Here is a 22,589-nt window from a genome sequence, read left to right as displayed (position 1 = left end):
GAGTCATACCTTCACATGACATGGCCAAAGTATGACAGCCTCAATTTGATCATCTTGACTTCTAGGAGTATTTCAGGCTTGTTCTGTTCAAAGACCCATTCTGTTCAAGGACCCCTTTTTGGCTCTCCACAGTATTCTCAGTACTCTTCTCCAGTACCGCATCTCAAATGAGTTAATTTTCTTTTTACATGCTTTTTTCACTGTCCAGCTCTCATATCCATACATAGTGATGGGGAAAGACCATGGCATGGATGATTCTATCTTTAGTACTCAATTATATAATTTTACTCTTTAATATCATGTCTAGTTCTTTCATCACTGCCTTTCCCATTCCTAGTCTTATTCACATCTCTTGACTGCAGTCTCCATTCCAATCGATGTTTGATCCAAGGTATGAGAAATCTTTAATTATTTCAATTTCCTCATGTCTAGGTTGAATTTATGTAGATTCTCCATGGTCATTATTTTTGTTTTCTTTATGTTCAACAGCAAGCCTTTCTTTCTTGACCTTCTTCAGTAATTGTTCTAAGTCCGTGATTTTTCCCGCTAGAAATACTGTGTCATCTGCACATCTTACATTGTTGATGTTCCTTCCTCTTATCTTCATTCCTCCTTCTTCTAAGTCTAAGGCTGCTCTTCATATGATCTTTTCTGAGTACATGTTGAACAAGTATGCTGATAAAATGCAGCCTTGCCTGAGCCCCTTGCCAGTTGAGAAATATTCTGTTCCTCCTCTCCATATTCTGTTCAAACAGTGGCCTCTTGTCCCGAGTATAGATTTCTCATCAGAAGTATCAAATGTAGGGGGATTCTCATGTCTTTGTTTAACAGTGACTCTAGAAATAGACCACACTAGGATATGATTTTTTTTAATGGTGATTATGCAGCTAGGGTTCTTAACAGGACTATTTTCTTGATAAAGCACCATTAATAATACTAATAATAATACTAATATTAGCAACACTAACAATAATCTCTTAGAGAGTGTTTCATAGCTTTTTGTGATCTATGCAATCAAAGGCTTTGCTATAGTCTATAGAACATATGTTGTTTTTCGTTTGAAATTCCTTGGTGTACTTCATTAACTATTGTATGTTTGCAATGTGATCCCTAGTGCCTCTACCTTTCCTGAATCCTACTTGCACTTGCAGGATTTCTCTCTCCATATGCGATTGAAGTCTGTGTCACAGAATTTTAGGCATAATTTTCCTTGTGTGGGAAATTAATGCTAGAGTTCCATGTTGCTACTGTCTCCTTTTTTTTCTTTTTTTTTTTTCTTTTTTGTGGATGGGGATGTATACTCAATGTTTCCAGTCTGTTGGCCATCGTGTGCTTTTCCATATTTGTTGGAATATTTTAGTTAACACTGGTGTTGATTCTACAATTGAACAGCTACAATTCACACATACTGCCATTAAATTGTAGCATCATTCAACTTATCAGGAATATGTTGGCATATTAAATACTCCTTTGTGCTCCCAAGGACGTGAGTGAAAGAGAGAGAGGAAGGAGCTGGAGATAGAAACTGGGATTTTGGAATTTATAAGTTAAAGCACAGAACTTAGAGAGAAGATACAGTAAGCTTTTTTTAAAAAAAAATAAAAGGGTCAATAAGACAAGAGAAAGGAAGAAAGGAAATGAAGGCTTATATTTAGTTAGTTAATTGATGCTTAGATTTATTTAAGTTAATTAATTCTGCCCTGCTTTTCTCCCCCAAAACTGGACTCAAAGATATTAACAAAACTGTTGTTGTTGTCAATAATAATAATGATAACAAATTTAAATCATTACATAGGGTTGGACCAGATGACCTTTGACATCTCTTTCCATTCTTACAGGTCTGGGTTTTGTTTTTTGTTTTTTTCAAATTTATGTGCAATCTATCCCAGGATATTAACAATTAAGGATAGGACACAAATTGATTGATTGACAGTTATTATTAATATTATTATTGTTGCTAATATTAGTATTATTAATAGTGCTTTATCAAGAAAATGGTCCTTTTAAGAACCCTAGCTGCATAATCACCATTAAAAAAATCATAACCTAGTGTGGTCTATTTCTAGTGTTACTATTAAGCAGAATATGAGATACAAAATCTATAAATTACGGGATAATCACTTTTGTATAAACCCTCATTTTTATATCATAGTGATCAAATGCCCAGTTACAATTTTGCAAGAGAAAATATTTAAGGGGAGAGGGCGCAATGTCTCATTCTGAAGACAAATGAGCATTTCTAGTCCATTTATTTATTTTCTACAGTATGGTTCCCTCACAGCTTCTTCAAGTGAGCATTCAAGGAATGAATTCTTTGAACCATTAGAAGCAAACAATTATAGAGATCTCATTAAGACAGTTACAGTTTACATGCTTATTGTTAATACTGAAGCAGAGAAGTCTGCTAGTTGCCTAACTGGCTGAGTAGGAACAAAGCAGACACTGTTCCCTTCTAAGGAAAACTGTCATCTCATTCAACCAACGTCACTTGTTTTTGAGGCACAAATGCAAAATAAAACCTGGCCATTTGTCCATCACAGTTGCAGCAGCATGCAAACTACAAATATTCAGCTCTGTTTTCAAAGGAAGATATAACACTGTCCCAAAAGAAAGGGCAAAGGAATGGACAAGTATAAGAGATGAAGAGAAGGGGAATCCTCCATGTGCAATGCTTTTACATGTTGGGTTACTTCTGTATAGCTCTTCTGTGTATTGCCTCCAGCATCCAGCTAAACATATGCTCTCCAACATATTCTTGGTATGTCTTGCAGTTAATTTCTTATTTCAATTATACAGTGGAAGTAGACCACAGAGTGAAGCTGCAGGATCTAAAGATTCCTAGAAAGAACATATTAATCAAATCTGCAAAGATCAAAGTCACAAATGTGGATGGCTGAATGTAGGTTTTTTTTTACATGAGCCTTTCAGGATAGCTAGCAATGTATCACATATCTACCTGTTCACACATTTATTTCCAAGACCAGACAGAAAACCAAGACCACAATTAAGTATACAAGAAGAATTGAAGATTAATATTTGTAGTGAACCATGGGAAATTAAATTTACAGTTGTTTATCCTCAAATTCAGCAAATGTTAATTTTCTCCTTCTCCTATATTTTGTCATTCTATGTTACGTAATTTTTCTTTAACTAATTATATAAATATTTATATAATTTAGGGGCTGTGCATACTGGCCATAAAGGTTGGGTTGGGGGCCGAGTCAGGGTATAGAGTCCATATGACAGAAGCCCTGGCTCCGCCCCCAGGGTGACATGACGCCATGCGCCGCTCTACACAGCGCACAGCACTCCTCTGGCACTGCATCTGTACAACACAGTGCCAAAGGAGCACTGTAAAGCAGTGGCAATGTGGCTATCACATCCTTTGCAGGGCGCAAAAAGGAACCTTTGCAGGGCGCAAAAAGGCATGAGGTTGCCGCAGCCCTGATTTGGCTGTGAAAGGGGTGACTGGAGGCTGCCCCTTCGGGCCTGTCTACGCACCCCCTAAGACTAGTAAACGTTGGGAATTCAGATTAACAGAGATCATAATCCTCCTTGACTACCTATATTGAAAGAAAAATCCCATTTTCAGTAGTTATGGAACCTATTATAATGAAAGCTGGAAAAACTGGAAATACATATAGTGCGCCCGCGTCATATGCAGGAACCCTACACGCAGCCTTCAGCTTATGCTGAAAGCCATGCAACGAGGAAGAAATGGAGCACGTGCCCATGTTGCGTGTGCGTCACTGTGCCCGAGCCCAATTAGTTTTAATGGGGCTCAAGCATACACAGAATTTGTCTTACATGAGGGAGTTTGGAACAGATCCCCCGCGTAAGACAAGGGCACACATAGCCATAGCTATGATACCATCTCAACCACAATTTACTCTATAGCAGAAATGTTTCTTATTGTCAAAGTTGAAAATCCAGTATCTTTGAAGGCCAATTCTTTATATGCTGCTCCATTATATCCTTCTGTGACCTACAAATCTGAGCTTTGATTTCCTTTCAGATCTAAATTAACACAAGAAAAAGGAATGTGCCTTAGCTACTTAAAACAACTATCTTGAAGCTATGCCAGGTAGTGCCAATTCTGATTTACATAAATAATAATTCCCCAGAAAGATTATATTTGTAGTTTTGCAAGGAAGCAGAACAGATTAGCCTTTTTTAAAATAAATAAACCTTTTGGATATTACAATAAAGTCTGCACCACTACATAAGGAACAAGATTCAAGATCTATTAATGATATCTTACCTTCTCCAGCTAAATCAAAGACTAAACCAGAAGCAGCAACTAAATCAAACATTCATATATGAAGATACTGAAGCTTTCTGAGTCTACAAACTTACCTCCTCCATACATAACTGCCAGCATAATGGAGGAGATCCAGGACACTTTGCTGCTGGACGCTTCAAAGATGATCTCTATCTCTTTAAAAAATACGGTAATGGATTTTGGGAATGCATAGGAAAAACCAATAGAGATAAAGGCGCCAACAACTACAGCCCAACCCCACCCTCCTTCTGGTGGGGTGTATCCTACAGGACCTCCAATGGCTGGCGGCATCTTGATTGAAGCAGTAGTAATTCAACTAGGAATGAAAGCTCTGCAAATAACACAGAACAAGATAGTTAGGGTTGTTGAAAGAAAAGTTGCCTACTGAAATTTCTGTCTACTACTATTCAGAAATATTCAAGAAAATGTTCCATCCAAATAATTCTTCATCTTAACTGCTACCATCCTGGCCTCTGAAGGAGAGAAGAGGCAGACACATCTCCACCATGCCTAGCACTAAAGGAAGATAAAAGAACCACCCTCCATTTTAAATGCTACCATCCTGGTTTCAGAGGGAGAGAAGCAGAGGCAGGCACAGCTTCATCATGCCTAGTCCCAGAAGCAAATGGAGGACCTCCCTTCATTCCAGTTACCACTATCCTGGCCCTGGAGGGAGAGACGAACCAGCAGTATCTGCTGGACTTGATCCCCTTCCCCACTACCATTCTGTTCTCCTTTTGGGTCATGCCTTTTTTAGATTGTAAACCTGAGGGCTAGGAATTTTCATGTTAGCAATTTATAAACCACTCTGAGAGCCTCTGTGGCTGTAGTGTATAAATACTCTAAATAAATTAATAATTAAAGTCCATCATGTGCATTCTAGTTCTCCACTGTTTTTAGAGAGCTAGAAACCAACAAGAGTGATGTACACAAAAATCTACTGAAATTAAACTTTCATGCTACATTAAGGATAATGATACGAGACACCCCTTTTATCAATACTGGACAATCCCAAGTCCTGGTAATGAGGAAAAAGATTAGCCAGAGGAGGAGGAGGAGGTGGAGAAGGCGGTAGAGATAGCACTAGCCCCACACCAAAAATGAAAAAGTGTAGTTTATCACCAACTCTACAATTCTATGATTCTATGGACTTCTTAATTATGCTTTTTTTGTTGCTGTGTGCCTTCAAATCATTTCCAACTTATTGAGACGCTAAAGATGCAGTCAAGATGCTAATTCTGATGATAGGAAGATTGGAAGGTTGGCAGTTCGAGGTCAGGGTGCTGCATGATGGGGTGAGCTACTTGACTTCACCAAATGCAAGTAGATGGGTTCCACTTCTCAGTGGGAAGTTAACAGCATTTGGTGAAGTCATGCTGGCCACATGACCATCAGAGCTATCCTCAGTCAATGCTGGCTCTACAGCTTAGAAATGGAGATCAGCACCGCCCCCTACAGTCAGTTACTAGACGTTCATGTCAAGGGACTACCTTTACGTTTAAGGTGATCACATACAGATCTGTGATTGACCTTAACTATGGTTTGTAGAAGCAAATCAACTTCAAGCTAAGTGTAACAACTTGGTTTGAATCAGAAACTACTTAGTTATTGCTAAATTATAAACAGTGATAGCTAACTAGTTCCTGATTCAAACCAACTTGATGTACAGTACTTAGTTTGAAGTTGATTTGCTTCTACAAATTGTAGACAAGCCCTCCCTTCATCCAACATCTTGAGGGAGAGAGAGGCAGGCTAGCTCCACCACAGGTCTGCCTGGAAGAAGACAAGCCCTCCCTTCATCCACCATCTTGAGGGAGAGAGAGGCAGGCCAGCTCCACCAGGCCTGCCTGGAAGAAGAAGAGTCCTCCCTCCAGTCCATCTGCCTTGGTCCAGGTCTCAGAGGGAGAGAAGAATGCTGGACCTGATTCCCTCCCCCCTCACCATTCCCTCCTCCTTTTGTGTCCATTCCCTTCTCCTTTTGTGTCGTGTCTTTTAGATTGTAAGCCTGAGGGCAGGGAACCGTCTATTATCCCCTCTGTTGTAAACCACTCGGATTCCCAGTGATTGGGCGGTATATAAATAAATCCTATTATTATTATTGGTTAAGATCAACCACAGATCTTTATTTCCATGCAGAAATTATATCAAACTGTGATTAAGCTAAACAGGAACTGAAAGCTTCCTAAATCCTTGTTATGTGAACATCAAAAGGACAGCATGTGAAGCAGTTAAGAGATAGACTCATTCTGAAAACGCTGTATTTCAATTGCTAAACCACTTTAGTGTAGCCCCCAAAGTAGCCCTTAATGATTATCAATTAGAGGTAGGTATGTTTCTGTATTCCTAAACAAAAGCATAACAAAGTCTTATTTATGCTCTTGTACAATGTCATGTCTAGCTTTGAAATGACTAGACTGTTCTGCACCTCATGACTAATTAATAAGAAAATACTACTGAGATGTAAGAAAAACTTTTTTAAGACAAACTACCATAGCTCAAATTTGCACACACTGAAAAAATATGTAATGTTCCTTTTACAGCACTGATATACTGAGCAAATAGAAATACTGTAAGATAGTAAAGATACATATTTCTGACAAGTGATGTTTTTCAAGAAAAAGAACTACCAATCTGACAATCCCCGTGTCACAGCACCTGCATAAATGTCATACTTCAAACTCTTCAATAAAACTGCTCATCCTAGATTCTAGTTATTTATATTCCAACACACACACACACATACACACACACACACACACACACACACACACACACACCTTTTTTAAATAACATATCCATCATTTAATACATAACAAGTTAATTTAAAGGCTGTTAATCACATGGGGTCAGGGAACTACAAAACAGTGTGATACATTTCTCACATCATATTATTGAATTACAAGGCATTTCAAAAGCATTTAGTCACTGATTAAATCCACTCATTCCTGAAGTCTTTCTTCAGACCTATGACATACAATGTTTAATTGGCATAAATTTTTAGAAGGTTTATTTTAGGTTACATCTTCTTCAGATGGGTTAACCTAATTTGAATAATCACACAGCTATCAGCCAAATATACAGACCCCAAGTCCTCAGGAATGACTGTGTGCAAGAGTAGCACAACCGATGACAGACATCCTCAATTTTGCATGCACTACAGACATGTGCCCAAAAGACACATAATTCTAGTCATGCTGCCCCTGTGATCACCACGAAGGCACACATCAAGTGAGCCTGGTCTGTAATAAGCCATTCCTCCCCCAATCATATGAATCACACTTTCATTGTCCCTCAGCTGACAGACACATCCATATTTCTAGCAATACAGCAATATGGGACCGACAAGCCTTGCATTTTTAAAAACTTCTGAATGACTTTTTATGGCTACAACTATTTAGTAAGTAATACCCTTCTCAAATATATATTCCATACAAACCTCTTTTCTCTGCTCTGTAAACATATTTCCAGTCCAGAAATTCTGTTGTATGCATATTTTTTATATTGAAATTACCTACTGTTCAACATAAGTCCATTTAATATTGGTTCTCTTTCCCAGAAAGAGATGATTTGGAGAAAGTTAACATCAAATTAACATGGTTTAATTATTTACAGATAAAAAGCAAATTTAAAGAAGATATAAAAGATGAAATCCAACCTAATGCAAACGAAATTGATAAAATTCTGTGGTCACCAGATAAAGGAAAAATCTCCCGACTTTATGAAATATTTTTACAAAGGGAACTAGAACAAGAACATATCAAGAACTCAATGATCAGTTGGGCAAGAGATATAGGACACCCAATACCTTTAGAAGATTGGGAAGACACATGGAGGAAATCCAATTCATTTACAGCCTCACAAGATTTGAAAGAAAACATTTTGAAAATCTCCAACAGATGATACTTTACACCAACAAAATTAAAGAAAATAAACCAAAGCCTTAGTGACCGATGTTGGAAATGCCAAAAGAGGCAGGATCTCAATACAACATGTGGTGGGTTTGCCCAACAGTTCAAAACTTCTGGCGACAAGTACATAAAATTATACAATCATAATTGAAGACACAAATACCCTTTACACCGGAACTATTCTTACTAAATATGACAGCTAAAATTGAAAAAGAAATGGTGATAAAACACTGGTAAATAATTTTATATTTAACTACAACTGTAAGACTAATTATTGCCAAGGGATTGAAGACAGAAAAACCTCCAGAAATAGATGACTGGAAAGTGAAAGTTGAAGAAATGAAATATATGGACAAATTGACTTTTATGATTAATCAGAAATCAACACAAAAATAGGAAAAGAATGGAATTTATTTGAAGATATTCTTCGGGATGATTTGAAATAACTGAAATAAAAGCAAACAAATAATAATTTAAAAAAACGTTGAGTTCTATAACGCTCCAGATTGTCAGAACTTGAATGAAAGAAATGTGGAGAAATTAAAATCAGCGTAAGAACAAGACTTACAAATTATTTTCTCCCAGAACATTAAATTGTAACATTTAAACTCAGTTCAGACTTATTATAAGAAAGAATTGGAAAGTGAGATATGGTTTATGAAAAATAGCAAACTAAATCAAATAGATTTATGGGGAAAATAAGCTAAAAAAGATATACAAGACTCTTTTTTAGAAAAGGTTTTTCGTAAAAAAAAATATGAGTATACAGTTAAATATGTAAAACACAGGATAAGAAAAGACGTAACATACATCGAAAATTTAATTTTAAAGAATACTGTAATACCCGAGTGGCAAGGTACAAAAAAGATGACAAAGATACCTGAACTTATAGGAAGAATAACAAGGAAGTTATGCAACATCTGGATAATCTAAATGTTAACAACTGTAAATTACAATGCAACCTTATTATATATGTTATTGTATATTTTTTAAAGACTCAATAAAAATAAAAAATAAAAAAATCACCTACTATTCAACATAAGTCCACTTAATATTGGTTCTGTAAGTTCTTTTCATTTGGAGCTTTAAAGAATTCATTCTTAGCTACTTCACTGGCAGCTCTCTGACTGCCAAATGGTCTTCATGAAAACACATCCCAAGATTTTCCAAAACATCACAGATACCCAATGCTCATCTCTTGCCAATAGAACTCATTTCTGTTGTGGCTGTCTGATTCCTGTACACCTTTTGGGGTCAGAAGAATCACATTACATTATATTTCTGTTGCTCTGTACCTGTGTGGAGCTGCACAGAGAAAGGCTTTTCCAGCTACACTTGAGAAATGACAGCCTAGTTTCTTTCCAGGTATTCTTACACAAATAGGAAGTATTGTGATGCCTACCAAAGACCATTCCTCAAAGCTAAGGCTTAACAGTTTGTTGACTAAGTGACTCAAACAGTCAGCAATTAAAATTTCCCTTCTTTGAGAAAATTATTTCTATATCATTTCTTAAAAGGAAAATTGTAAGGAATCCTGTAGAAAAGGAGATCTCACCACTTATGGAACCAATCCACTGCTTCAGAACTAATAACCAAATACTAAAAGCCATTCACCACAGCAAAAACTGTCTGAAGCTATTGAAAGAAGGTGAGACTGGGAGTATAATATCTGCGGGGAAACCATTCCTTCTGCAGAAGAAAACAAGTTCCCCATACCTCATGCTTTACCATCACCCTTGAAAAGGGCTTGAAGGTCAATGAACAAGATTAAATTTAGTATGATTGATAACAATGGGAAATTTAAATAGATGTCTACATGCCTTGCACAGGCCTCATGAAAACTGCTTGGAATGTAGCCTGTGCTGCAGATCTCCCAGCAACTGTGCCAACTTTAGAGTACCATGAAGATGCTAATGGAATGTTCTAGAGCAGACTACTTACATGATCTATTAGGAATATCAAACACTTCCCATTATACAATAATTCTTTCAAATACTGCATAGAGAATCCATCTAAGGCACAGCATCCAAGCACCCATTTTAGAACAATCCAAAAGTACTTGAAGAAACATAAAACTGAAAGAAGCACTAATGCTATAAATCAGCCTAGACAAAATATGCCTGTTATTCACTGACAAAAAGTAAGGCATGAATTAAGAACTCTATAGCTCCAAGTTCCAGCTCTATTAATTTTCAAATTGATCACATGGCCTGTTCTAAATTTAAGGCTACAGATATTTAATTAACAGATCAAGTTACTTATTGCTATCCAAAAGCTCCACTAAATTAATATTCCATTAAGGGCATCTCCTTGGGCAACATCTGCATAACAGAAATACAAGCAATCTAAAGAAAATGTTCCAGTTCTGTGACCAAATATTATGTTAACTGCAGTATAAAAAAGAATTTAAGGAATAGCATTTTGAGCCCTAACTTCACCCACAATATGCAGTTCCCTAACATCACCCACAATATGCAACCAATGTCTACAAAAAAATATTATCATGAAAACATAAAAATATCACAAAAGGAGGCCTACAGTTGCTCATTAACTTTAGCATAGTAAAAACTGGGGAAACGCAAATAGTCAAGTAAAGTCACAAACTCCATGTGTAATTTTTCAAGTTCAAGGCCTTTCCAGATTAACCATCCCGGCCCAGGTTCCCCGATTCCCTCATTCCTCCCATGGCCCCATCTTAGTGATGGTTGAGGATCAACAGAGGGATATCAGGGTTTTTAGTTTTTAATTGTTGTTTTTATGCATTGATATTGTGTTTTTAATATGTTATACTGTTTAATACTGTCTTAAGGGGGGGAGGGATAAAGTGTTTTTAATTGTCATATTTTATATTTTACTGTTGTTAACCGCCCGGATTGGTTTGCCAGAGGGCGGTATACAAATAAATATTATTATTATATTATTATTATAAAACACAGTCAGCCCTCCATATTCACGGTCTTGAGACTCACGGTTTCGGTTATTCAAGAGGTCAAGGCTGCTAATGTGGGCATTCCTCCTCCCTTTCCCTGCCCGATCCTCTCCTTGGGCTGCCCAGGGAAAGGATGGGGAGACAAAGGGACTTGGAGGGGCCACAGCACCTCTTGCCTTCTCCTCCCCAATCCTCTCCTTCGGTTTCCCAGGGGAAGGATCAAGGAAGCAATGGATCTCAGAGGCTGGAAGTTCAAACTGGGAAGCAGGTCCCCTGTGAGCTAAACTCCACAAAAACATTTGTATGAAATTCAACTCATGTAACAGTTACCTCCCCTTGGACTAGTATGTAGTCAGGAACACTAAATGGTTCAGCCTGTGGCAAAATGTTTCTTGGGTGTTAGGTAGGGAGCCAAGCCCCAGATCCCAATTAAAGGCACTTTTCCCAATAAAACTACATGTGAAAAACATAGGTTCGAATGTGTCAAGTTGAAGATGAGAGGCATTTTCAGGATTCACTGGTTGACAGGAAGGAGTTAACCTTTTAATCTCCAGTGGTGCAGCTATCCATCGGACCTTCCAGTCAGGTTTTTAAAAACCTCCATCAGCACCCAGAGTAAATGAGAGTCTAGCCATTCATACTGGGGCCTGCATACTGGTAGCAAAGTGGTCCTACTCTCTGAGGGCATGCAGCCCCCGCTGTCATGTATCTGCTCACGTAAAAATAAAAAAATGAGTAGCCATACATATCCTGTACTATTTTCACTTCCCCTTTCTTATTTGTCATAGACTCTGAAAGAGCTGGAAATTTAAGTAATTGCCTCTTTTCAGTCACTTTCTGAAGTATGTTGGGTGGGAGAGCATTACACTAACATGCTTTAAAAATTCACCACCACCTTAAAAACAAGTGATTTTGTGTTAAACAATATGGGAGTTGCAACCAATTTAAGTGGTGAGTTTTTATGCATGGACACCTCCGGAAGAGAACTCTTCAAAACTCTGAGGTCTGCATGAAGACCTACAGCCACACTTTGTGTACCCCATCCCAATGTTCAACCATGCCAAGAAAGGTAATTCAACTTTCCCCATCCTGGACAACTATTAACCAGATTACATACAACATTACATATTTCCATATTACTAACCCAGGGTATATCTATACCGGGTGTCTTATTAAATGTCTTGATTTGATCTCACTTTTTGTGGGGTATTTATATCAGTCATGAAATCACAGTGTCCTGTGCTCCTTTCACCTTTTTTTTTCTAGACCGAAAGAAATCTAGCTTAAAATAATAACAGAACCCAAATACAGATATCTCAAATTGTTAGTGATCTGTTAGTGATCCAATGACACACTGTTTATTCTGTTATATTCCCATCCCTTCTCTGTTATGTTTAGATTCAGTCAGAGAAACAATGAAAGTCTGCTAGAAATGCAGAGTTCAATTATGTCTTTCTTGCTCTCTCTTCTTGGGCTGTCTTCTCCAAAATCATGTTGTACTCCTCTTTGACTCATATATACACAGAGACCATATCTGGATGCAGTATTCTGTTTTATTAGGTACAAAACCGATCAGTCATAATAATGAGAAGTACTGGTAACATATTTATGACCCTAAGCTATCACTGTTTCTTCCTTTTCAGGGAACTCATTGCAGACTGGCTTGCACACCAGCACCAGTCCCTGAACCTCCACTTTTATGTGCTTTAAACTACATCAAAAGAGCGAGCTACTGAGAATGGGCCTGACTTCTGAGTTAATATAGTTGAAAGTTAAAGCTATCCTACTAATCCCACACTATCCTACCAATCCCACCTACACAAAGGTAAAGGTAGTCCTTTAACATGAAGGTCCAGTTGTAACCGACTGTAGGGGGCGGTGCTCATCTCCGTTACTAAGCCAAAGACCCAGTATTGTCCAAAGGTGACTCGGGTGATTGTGTGGCCAGCAAGACTGCAACTAATACTGTTACCTTCCCACTGAAGTAGTTCCTATTTATCTACTGGCATTTGTATGCTTTTGATCTGCTAGGTTGACAGAAGCTGGGACTAGTGGCAGGAGCTCACCCCTTCATGCAGCACTCGGGCCTTGAACTGCCAACCTTCCGCTCTTCCGATAATCAGAATTGGTATCTTTAACCACTGAACCACCACATCCCCCCTCCTACAAATGCCCCCTCAATTTAGATGCTGTGGGGATACAACATTCCAAAACTGCTAGGGGGCAGGTTTACTGTGTACAGACAATTTTAATTCACACTGAAACTTGTTATGTAAGAGCATAATCTCAGTAGCTTGAAAGGATTCAGAAAGACAGTTTGAATTTTTTGCTGTGATCAATCTATGTATATATTGTACCATGTTTCAACACGTGAAAAGTATCAGAATATTCCTGAACCAGTTTAAATTCACTTCATATGAAACTGTCCATGACAGGTTCTACTGTTTTCAGCCCTGAAGATGCTTCATACCTTTCTGGGACCTTGTTTCAGGACTATTAGGCTCATTTCTTCCATTCCAGTGTGGGGGGAAAACCCTCACTTCAAGCAGTCATTTCAACACACAAATTTTCCTCAAAATCAAAAGCATAATTTATGACATTTCCAGCTCTGTCTAGAAAACACTGCTACGCGTTAGACGTGCTTGGCAGCTGAATTCACAGCTGCCAGCCATTTATAGGCATGAAAGAAACCACATTTACAGTAATTATGCTTGACCAAGTCAAAAATGACTCTGCAAAAATCATATTCTCTCCCATACTTTCAGAATTAGCAGGGAATTAGCAGCCAAAGGTATATACAGACAAGCTGTTAGAATCAAGAAAAGATGACTGAATTAATTCTATTTAGGGAAGGAAATTTTTGTAACGAAGCAGGCAGGAACACAGGCTCACTATTTAGTTAAATCAAAGTGTTGAAGGAGAGAAATTAACAAAGAATTTTGTGTAATATGATTTTGCATGTTCAGTCTGCGTGGTAAATGGTAGTTTAACACAGTCTGAATGAGTAGGAATGAAAATGTCAAGGGGTGTGGATGCACAGGAAAACTGCAGCTGGGAGAATCTAGTTCCCTATCAAAGGCGCATTACAGACCGCCCAAAACGGGCGGTCTTGCACCGCTGCCGGTTGCTGCGTCCAGGATCCACAGCAGCCAAACCACGCATTTCCCGGGCGCAGCAAGAAAGAAGTGCCAAAATAGCACTTCTTTCTGCGCCCCAGAAATGGCGCTGCAAGGCGTGCACTCGCGGCATCACTTCTGCCACGCGACATCTGGACGCTATGCATCTGCGACGTCAAAATGGCAACGCCCATCTGTATAGGGCGCCGCCATTTTGACGCACTTGTTACGCACGAGGGGCAAGGCATGTCAGTAAGCTCCGCCCCTTGCGCGTAACGACAGCGCCTCATGGGCCCGTCTGTAACGCACCTAATATTAGTTTCTTACCCCTGAATGAGGAATGAATCAGAAGCACTGTTAGCAGAAGACTTGCACCTTAGAAACATACCTTTCTATTTCCTATTTGTTAATTCATAGAAAGAGACACAACAAAATACCGTACTCCACAAAGCTACTTTAGGAACAGATTCACAGTGAAGACAGTTCTATGCATATTTATGTATATTCATATAGAAAGAAGCCCACTGCTTTCACCAGATTATTTCTAAGAATGTTTTTAAAAGTATGCCTTCCAATGTTAACTTTTCCCAAGGAAAATTTTCAATTTTTTTAAAAGAAGAAATAATTGTTTTACAATATTCAATTGTACAGTAATAACAAATGGATGCCAAGATAATATTAGACAAGTTTCAAATTTATAATGAAGTCTTTTTCTAGGAAGCATTTGAGTTCATTTTTACTGATTTATAAATAGGGGTAAAATAAAACAACTACACACAATAATTAAATCAATATCAAGTCATGAATTCACCTTTTAGCTATACAGTTTAATCAAAACCAAAACTAAAAGAGAATGGGCACATGGCCTTAGTGAAAGAGAGGTCGACTGTACTGTAACTAGGGTAACAGACCACACAAAAGCATATGTGCAGTTACTTGGGTGTGCTAAAACTGAAGCGCCAACAATATTCACCACCTTTGCCTCTTAGATTTAAATAAACGAAGCACTTGTATCATTTTTAAAAACTGTTTCCAGATTATATACGTGTGTACCAGCAGATAATATATTAGAAGGCATACTGTCTTCCATACAAAAGAAAAAGGAAATCTAGCACTACACAGCTTTTTTTAAAAAAATATTTTAAAATTCAAAACCTGCTACCCAAGAGATTTCAAAAAGCATCACACATTCATCTAACCCAAATCTGTCAGATTTAGCAATAGCAAGTACATTTCTATACCCCTTATGAGTGCAGTTAAGCACTCCCTAAGTGGTTTACAACTGTCAGCTAATTGCCCCCAAGAAGCTGGATACTAATTTTAGTGATCTCAGAAGGATGTAAGCCTGAGTCGAGCTTGAGCCCTTGGCTGGTACTGAACTTGCAACCTTGCAGTTTGTGAGTAAGTGGCTGCAGTACAGGCATTTAACCACTGTGCCATCAGGGCTCTTTATTTAAATTTAAATTTGTGTAATCCATTAATTTAGCCAATCTACTGAATGTTGCAGCCTCATATAAGCCATACGCTAAGACAGCACCCTCTTAGCAACAGGCATATTTTCTGGTTATCAACCCTAGATTATGATAAACACCCATGATTTTGCAAAGTTAGCCTGTTATAGCAAAACAATAGGCAATAAACTCTTTTTCCATAAGATGATCCACCCATTCACAGACAACATTTGCATCCTGCCTTTCCTTCAAAAATCTCAGGTATATCTCTCTCTGGCTTTTCTTCGCAAACAAAGATTCAAGAAGGACTCATCCCACGCTTTCTACAAGCACGTTGATGACTAAAAAGACCAATCCGAGATAAACAAGTCCGGTTGTAGACTCTTTTCCTACAGCGCTTTGGCAATATATCAAAAACAACATCCTGCAATCTGCGGAAGAATCCTTAGGATTCTCCCTCAAGAAAAATCAAGACTGGTTTGATGAAAACAAGCAAGAGATCCAGGAGCTGTTGGCAAAGAAGAGAACTGCTCACCAGACACACCTCGCCCAGCCATCAGGTATATAAAGCTGCAACATTCAGTTGGGAAGTCTTCACAACAGGTCTGAGAGTGTTGACAATGTCTGAGTTTTATCATTGTAGACTGTCCCAAAGGCATCTGTCAGTTGGGCACCATATAAATAATTTAATGAATATATAAAGGCCTCCATTAGGCAGTTGACAGCTTGCATTTTGCTTCCTTTGTGTAAACTGCACCTGGAACTTCACACTTCATTAGTGTATCTCAGAGGGGGACAGAAAATCTATCTTCCAATCCTGATTTGTTAAAACTGACCAATAAATGCCTATCCACAATTTCAAATGATGCAATGGATTCAAGGTTCAGTGGTAATACTCCTTTATAATATACCATCCTCTCTCTTTTAAATTAGTAGTTAAGTAAAACAACATCTTTTGAAAGAAACATGATGATAAAGAGACAGGTTACAGTAGAAGCAAATTAGCGCTTCAGTTCACTTTTGGAAAGTGCAAACTAAATTTAGCAAAACACATAACCAAATTGGTATAAATCAATCTGTAGTAGTTAATTCTCCTCTCAAAGCTATCTACCCATGGTATTCCCCTTTCAGAAGTGCACGTCCAAACAAAGCTCTTTGGTAAAGTTCAACCAATTATGTGCCCTGAAATATATATTGGATCTCCATTGGTTTATTGGCTAATACACACTGTTTACTACTACACTGATATTTTAGTTATGAAGGCATTGTAATGTTTTGAAATTACCTTAGCTAACACAGGAACATTGTTTATGGGGGAACACATTTGGTTAATAATAAATTTTTCCAGCATCTGTTTAACACAGTGTGAAAGAGAGACAGAAGTACAAAATAGTTACCCAATATTTTACAGAAACCCGATGTCCATTGCCCCTTCATCTAAAATTCTGCAATATACTATGGCACTTATTAACAGCTAGTGACGTCATGGTCAGTGTAAGTACACAAATTCTCATGTAACCCTCACAGGCCCTTCTCAGACTATATGCCATATTTATTTGCATCTTCTACAAAGATTACACTGTCCTGTATTTGGCAAGTATTTTGCTTCATACTGTGGCTCAAGCCTCTCTCTAGACTTCAATTTTACAAATATTACTTGGGTATTCTCTCAGAGGATTGCTCCACAGCCCTACATGAGTTTCTTGGAAGGAGAAGAGTTGACATGCTTGCATGTTCACTTTCTTCTGCTTGTTATCATCTTGTTAGAGTATGTCACTGACCCCTGCTTTTACAGATTATGAAGCCTCACTATCTGTTTCAAACCTGAACCAGAAGCCAATTTTTCTTTTAATGTTTGATACCATACAGTACATAAACCCCCACTATTAGTAGCTTCTAAGGCCACACACAAAGATTCATTTCCTGACAGTCCTTCATTTGGGAATCATCCTAATAGTGCTTTACAAATAAAGGACAAAACATTCCTTATACAGCGTGCCCTTCCCTTATGTAGGGATCTGTTCTGGACCCCACCCCACCCCACGTAAGGGGAAAAACACGTATGCACGCAGCACGCCCCATTACTTGTTCCGAGGCACGAGAGGAGTTTTTCCAGCGCGGCTTCCAGCATATGCTGGCAGCCTTGTATGGCAGGCCCACCTATAACGCCGGCACGCTGTACTAAAAAGGAGAGTCAAATTCTAGAATATACATTCTCTGAAATGTAACTTATCAATGTTTTATTGGAAAAATTGCAGTTGTTAACATTAGATATAAAATTCATAAATAATCAAATCCATAAAGGTCAAAGCCACAAATATGGAGGGACGATTGTATATATTTCTGCATCATGTGGAGTAATTTTACAAGTATTTATAAATAAAAGTGTTAAGAGTTCAGCAAAATACTATCTGGAAAGTATCTGGAAAGTAACAGGGCAGTGATTAGTTTTGGAGCATTTTTAATTTTGGATGAGGGATACTCAACCTGTAACACAAGGATAGGACCAACCTATTTCCTATTTCTGAAAGTGTCTTCTCTCACCATTATTACCCCAATCCATGTTGAGAACCATCATCATTATCCAAACCCCACATGTACCCATGAACACACAAAAATGAATTATCTCAGTATTCTCCCATTATAAGTCAAACCCTACTTATATATTTAAAGAACAGTCTTTCCTCCAGATTTTCAGGGGTTAGGGGTGGAGGACCCTCGTGAACATGAAAAATTCGTGAATAATGGGTGCGGACTAGCACGTACACACACACGCATGCACATTCCCCCTCCAAAACCTCAAACACCTCTAGCAAGCTATTTGAGGTGCTGGGAGGGTATGGGAGCGCCTCAAACACCTCTAGCAAGCTATTTGAGGTGCTGGGAGGGTATGGGAGCGCATGCTGGCTGCTTCTTCCTTCCCTCCCAAGTTTTGAAAGAAGTCAGAGAACCTCTCTCAGACCTTGGGAGGGAGGGAAGGAGGGTACTTTGGCCGCGTCTCCCTTCCCTCCGAAGGCTTGAAAGAAGTTCAGGGACCTCTCTCAGGGCTTGGAGAGGAAGGGAACAGGGTGCTTTGGTCGCATCCCCCTTCCCTCCAAAGGCTTGGGAGACGTCCGGGGACGTCTCTCAAATCTTGGGAGGGAAGGAGGGTGCACCTGCCGCTTCCTCCTTCAGTCCCAAGGCTTCAGGGAGCTCAATTATTTGTGAGTCCCTAGCTGTGCACGCGCACCCTCCCGGCTTTTCCATCACTCACAGGGGAAAAGCCTGAGAGGGACAGAGAGCAAGGAGTGTGCACACACACAGCTAGGGACTTGTGAATAATCGAATCCGCGACTCCCAAAGGCGCAAATTCGGAGGGACAACTGTATTCTCAACATCTGCAACTTAAGAAGTTTGAGACTGGGATCCAAAACCATAGAGTGTTATATTTTCTACCTGTGAAAATAAACATTGGTTTATTTTAGACATTAGACAATTATTGGAAAGATATAGAATTGACAAAATGGAACATGAATTTACTGGCAAAAGAAATGAGATCGATAGTACAGTATCATTTTTGATGAGGAAAGAGGACATATCTCAAAATATTATAAATTACTAAAACAAAGAGATCTGGAATCAGAGAGTGTAAAACAATGTATGGTGAAATGGGCTCAAGATACAGGAAAAGTGATAGAAAAGGATCTTTGGGAAAAATCATGGCATGACACCAATTTCTTCACCCTATGTCAAAACTACAAGGAAAATCACATTAAGATTTTACATGTTGGTATCTATCTCCAAGCAGATTAAATAAAATGTAAAAGATGAGGAGCGGTAACTGCTGGAAATGTGGTAAGAATAAGGGTACTTTTTACCATCTTTGATGGGTATGTGTAGAAGCTAAAAAATATTGGGGGGAAATACACATCTTGATATCAAAAGTATTGGAAATCACTTTACCATTTAGCCCATTACTGTTTCTTTTGAATATGACTGGTATGATAGAAAGAAAACTAGAGAAAAAATATATGAGAATTATATTATATATGGTAGCAATTTCAAGACTTATACATGCTAGATATTGGAAACAAGAAACTATTCCGACAGAAGAAGAATGGATGGAAAAATTGGAAGAAGCAATGGAAATGGACATATTAACAGCACAGATGAGAGATTTAAAGATGGAAGAGAGAGAGAAAAAATGGGAATGTTTTATAGTGAACTGCTAATGAATAACCTTTTTTTTTTGAGAAACAAAAATTCTCTAACATTAAGTATATAAAATATACTAGATTATATAGAAATGCAACAACTTTGTGGAAGCCATATTAATAGGTAACTGTCAAGAATTCAACAAGATGGTACTTTATAAATATATGTATTGTTTGTGTGTGTGTGTGTGTATATGTAACAAGTATTTTGTAGGTAGGAGTATTGGGGGACATGGTTAGCAAGTTAGCTGTATAATGTCTAATATGCATTGTTTATTTTGTTATGTGTCATTTCTGATACGTGTCATTTTTGTCTTTTATTAATAAAAGAAAAAGAAAAAGAAAATAAACATTGGTTTTATGCCAAAAGATACCTTAAACTTTTTATAAGCCATCTGGCCACTATTTTAATATTAGTGGGTCCACTTTTTTCTTTCAAACCAGTGGTGTTGATCACAATGGCAGCTATCTGTGACACTGAATCCAGTATTTATCGGGCACTATCAGGCATCCTGTTCGGTAACTGCAACTAGAGTAGACTGCTAAATGAATTGCTGAATGATGAATCAACACCTAGGTAAATCTAACTGCTTCAGTGAGTCTATTCCAGTCAAGACTAACAACAGGATTTATGCCACTGGTTCAGTAGTAGTCTCAGACCAGAAAGGGTATGAAAAATTCTACTGTGAGACTGGAGTGAGTAAATACTACTTTTTCCAACAACAAATTCTCTTCCACACTGAAAGCTAAGTATTTCCCCATCAATGCCTGAATCAATTACCCCCATACTTCTACTGTGGCACAAGATTAGTTTACATAGTGGATCAGAATAGGTTTAAATGGCTTTTATCTAGCTATGCATACTTTTCAAATGGAGCTGTGTCACCACTCTTATCTACAAAGGAAAGCCTCCCCCAGATAATTGAATCAGTTAAAAAAAACTGTGACAAAAAAAAAGGGGGGGGGGATTTCTCACTTAGCAGATCCAGAAAGAAAATTCATTAAACAGAACAAATCTCAGTGGCATTCATCTGTTCAAAATGAAATAAAACTCATTATTACCACAATTTATTTTCCTTCTCTTTAAACACAGGTTGGATGGCACTCAATAAGCCACTGGACTTATAAGCACAGGACAACTACAAGTAGCACTGTAACTAATGATGCAAGTGGACTCGGGCCAAAAGTACATTCAGCTGTTGATGTGCTAAGAGGTAAAATGAAAATCTGAAGCAGAGCAGCACATTATAGGAACCTGGGATGTGAAAAGCATGAATCAGGGGAAGCTAAACATAGTAAAACAAGAAATGTAACATATAAACATTACAATATTTGGAGTGAGCAAGTTAAAAATGGACAGGAATGCAACGTTTTGAGTCAGGTAATTATATAGTTGTCCCTCCCCCTCAACCCCCACAAAAATAGAAATCTGCACATATTCAAGCCCCACTAGCTTGAATAGCTACACCAAGGGCACACACAGCATTTTAACCCTCCTCGCTTGCCAGTCCAAAAAGGACCAAGAGCATGGTCTCAAAGTCCACAAAAATGGAGGGACGACTTTACAATGTTTTACTTAGGAGATTCAAATCTAAGAAGAAATGGGGTGGTATTTATAGTAAGGAGAGATGTAGCAAAAGCAGTTAAAGGACAGAATGCACAGTCTGATCAAATCATGTCCATAAGACATCACAGAAAAATGATCAATATAAACTTGACCTGATCTTACGTTTTAACTACATAGGCAGAAAAAGAAAAAAATGAAAGATTTTATGCTAGAATCCAGGATGAAACTGACCACTCATTGTCCATCATAGGCAATTGGAACGCAAAAATAGGAAACAGAACAGAATCGAAGATTGTAGGAAAATTTGGCCTGGAATCAAGAAATGAAGCAGGAGTGACTGATGAAATTTTGTGAGGGCTATAGTTTGTTCATTACAAACACATTCTTCAAGCAACCACAGAGGTGACTGTATATATCAACATCACCTGGTGGCCAATATAGACTATTGGTACAGTATATAAGTGGAAAGAAGATGGAGAAAGCTCCATTCTCTCTGCAAAACAAACCAGGTACAGTTGTGTCACACCACAGACTATTTACATCACTTAAAAGTACACGATGAAGATATTGGAATAGTTCAAGATTTCCATATCTTTCATACTTTGTCTTAGTCACTAATCGGAATGGAGATTACAGTCAAGAAATCAGAAGAGAACTAGGACTTGGAAGAGCATCTAAGGAAGAATTAGACAAGATCCTGAAATATACAGGCATTTTTAATGGTAAAGTTAGAACTGTCCATGCCATCCTATTTCCCATTTCTATATATGGTTGTGAAAGTTGAAGAAAACTAATAGGAAGAAAATCAAATCATTTAAAATATGGTGCTGGAGGAGAGTTCGACAGGGAGCATGGACTGCTAAAAAGGCCAATGAATGGATTCTACACCAAATCAAGCCTGAACTCTCCCTAGAAGCCAAATAACTAAACTGAGATTGTCATATTTTGGTCACATCATGAGAAGGCAGTAATAAAAGAGAAGGACTGCATTCCAGGTAGGTAAATGCAGTCAAGGAATCCACAGCCCTGAGTCCACAAAACCTGAACAAGGCTGCTGCTGATGGGGTGACTTGGAGGTCTCTCATTCATGGGATCACCATAAATCAAAATCAACTTGATGGCAGTTGACAACAATAAAGAATT

At 38.2% G+C, this 22,589-nt stretch overlaps 1 protein-coding gene across 2 annotated transcripts in view; it reads right to left on the bottom strand.

The window, feature by feature from the left end:
• SLC16A1 (solute carrier family 16 member 1) overlaps positions 1 to 22,589 on the bottom strand; it is a 50,492-nt gene that overhangs the window by 14,487 nt on the left and 13,416 nt on the right. The window contains exon 2 of one of the 2 annotated variants that reach the window (XM_042461771.1): positions 4,357 to 4,613. In XM_042461771.1, the coding sequence (XP_042317705.1) occupies positions 4,357 to 4,573 (217 nt within the window). In that variant the 5' untranslated portion in view covers positions 4,574 to 4,613. Of the gene's footprint in view, positions 1 to 9; positions 38 to 4,356; positions 4,614 to 22,589 lie in introns of those variants that run through there. The other variant, XM_042461772.1, reaches the window with a different exon arrangement.

This window comes from Sceloporus undulatus, chromosome 4 (assembly GCF_019175285.1).
Source record: "Sceloporus undulatus isolate JIND9_A2432 ecotype Alabama chromosome 4, SceUnd_v1.1, whole genome shotgun sequence".
Lineage (NCBI taxonomy): Eukaryota > Metazoa > Chordata > Lepidosauria > Squamata > Phrynosomatidae > Sceloporus > Sceloporus undulatus.
The sequence above is the reverse complement of the archived record's forward strand: the minus strand, read 5'-3'. Positions and strand labels throughout refer to the sequence as shown.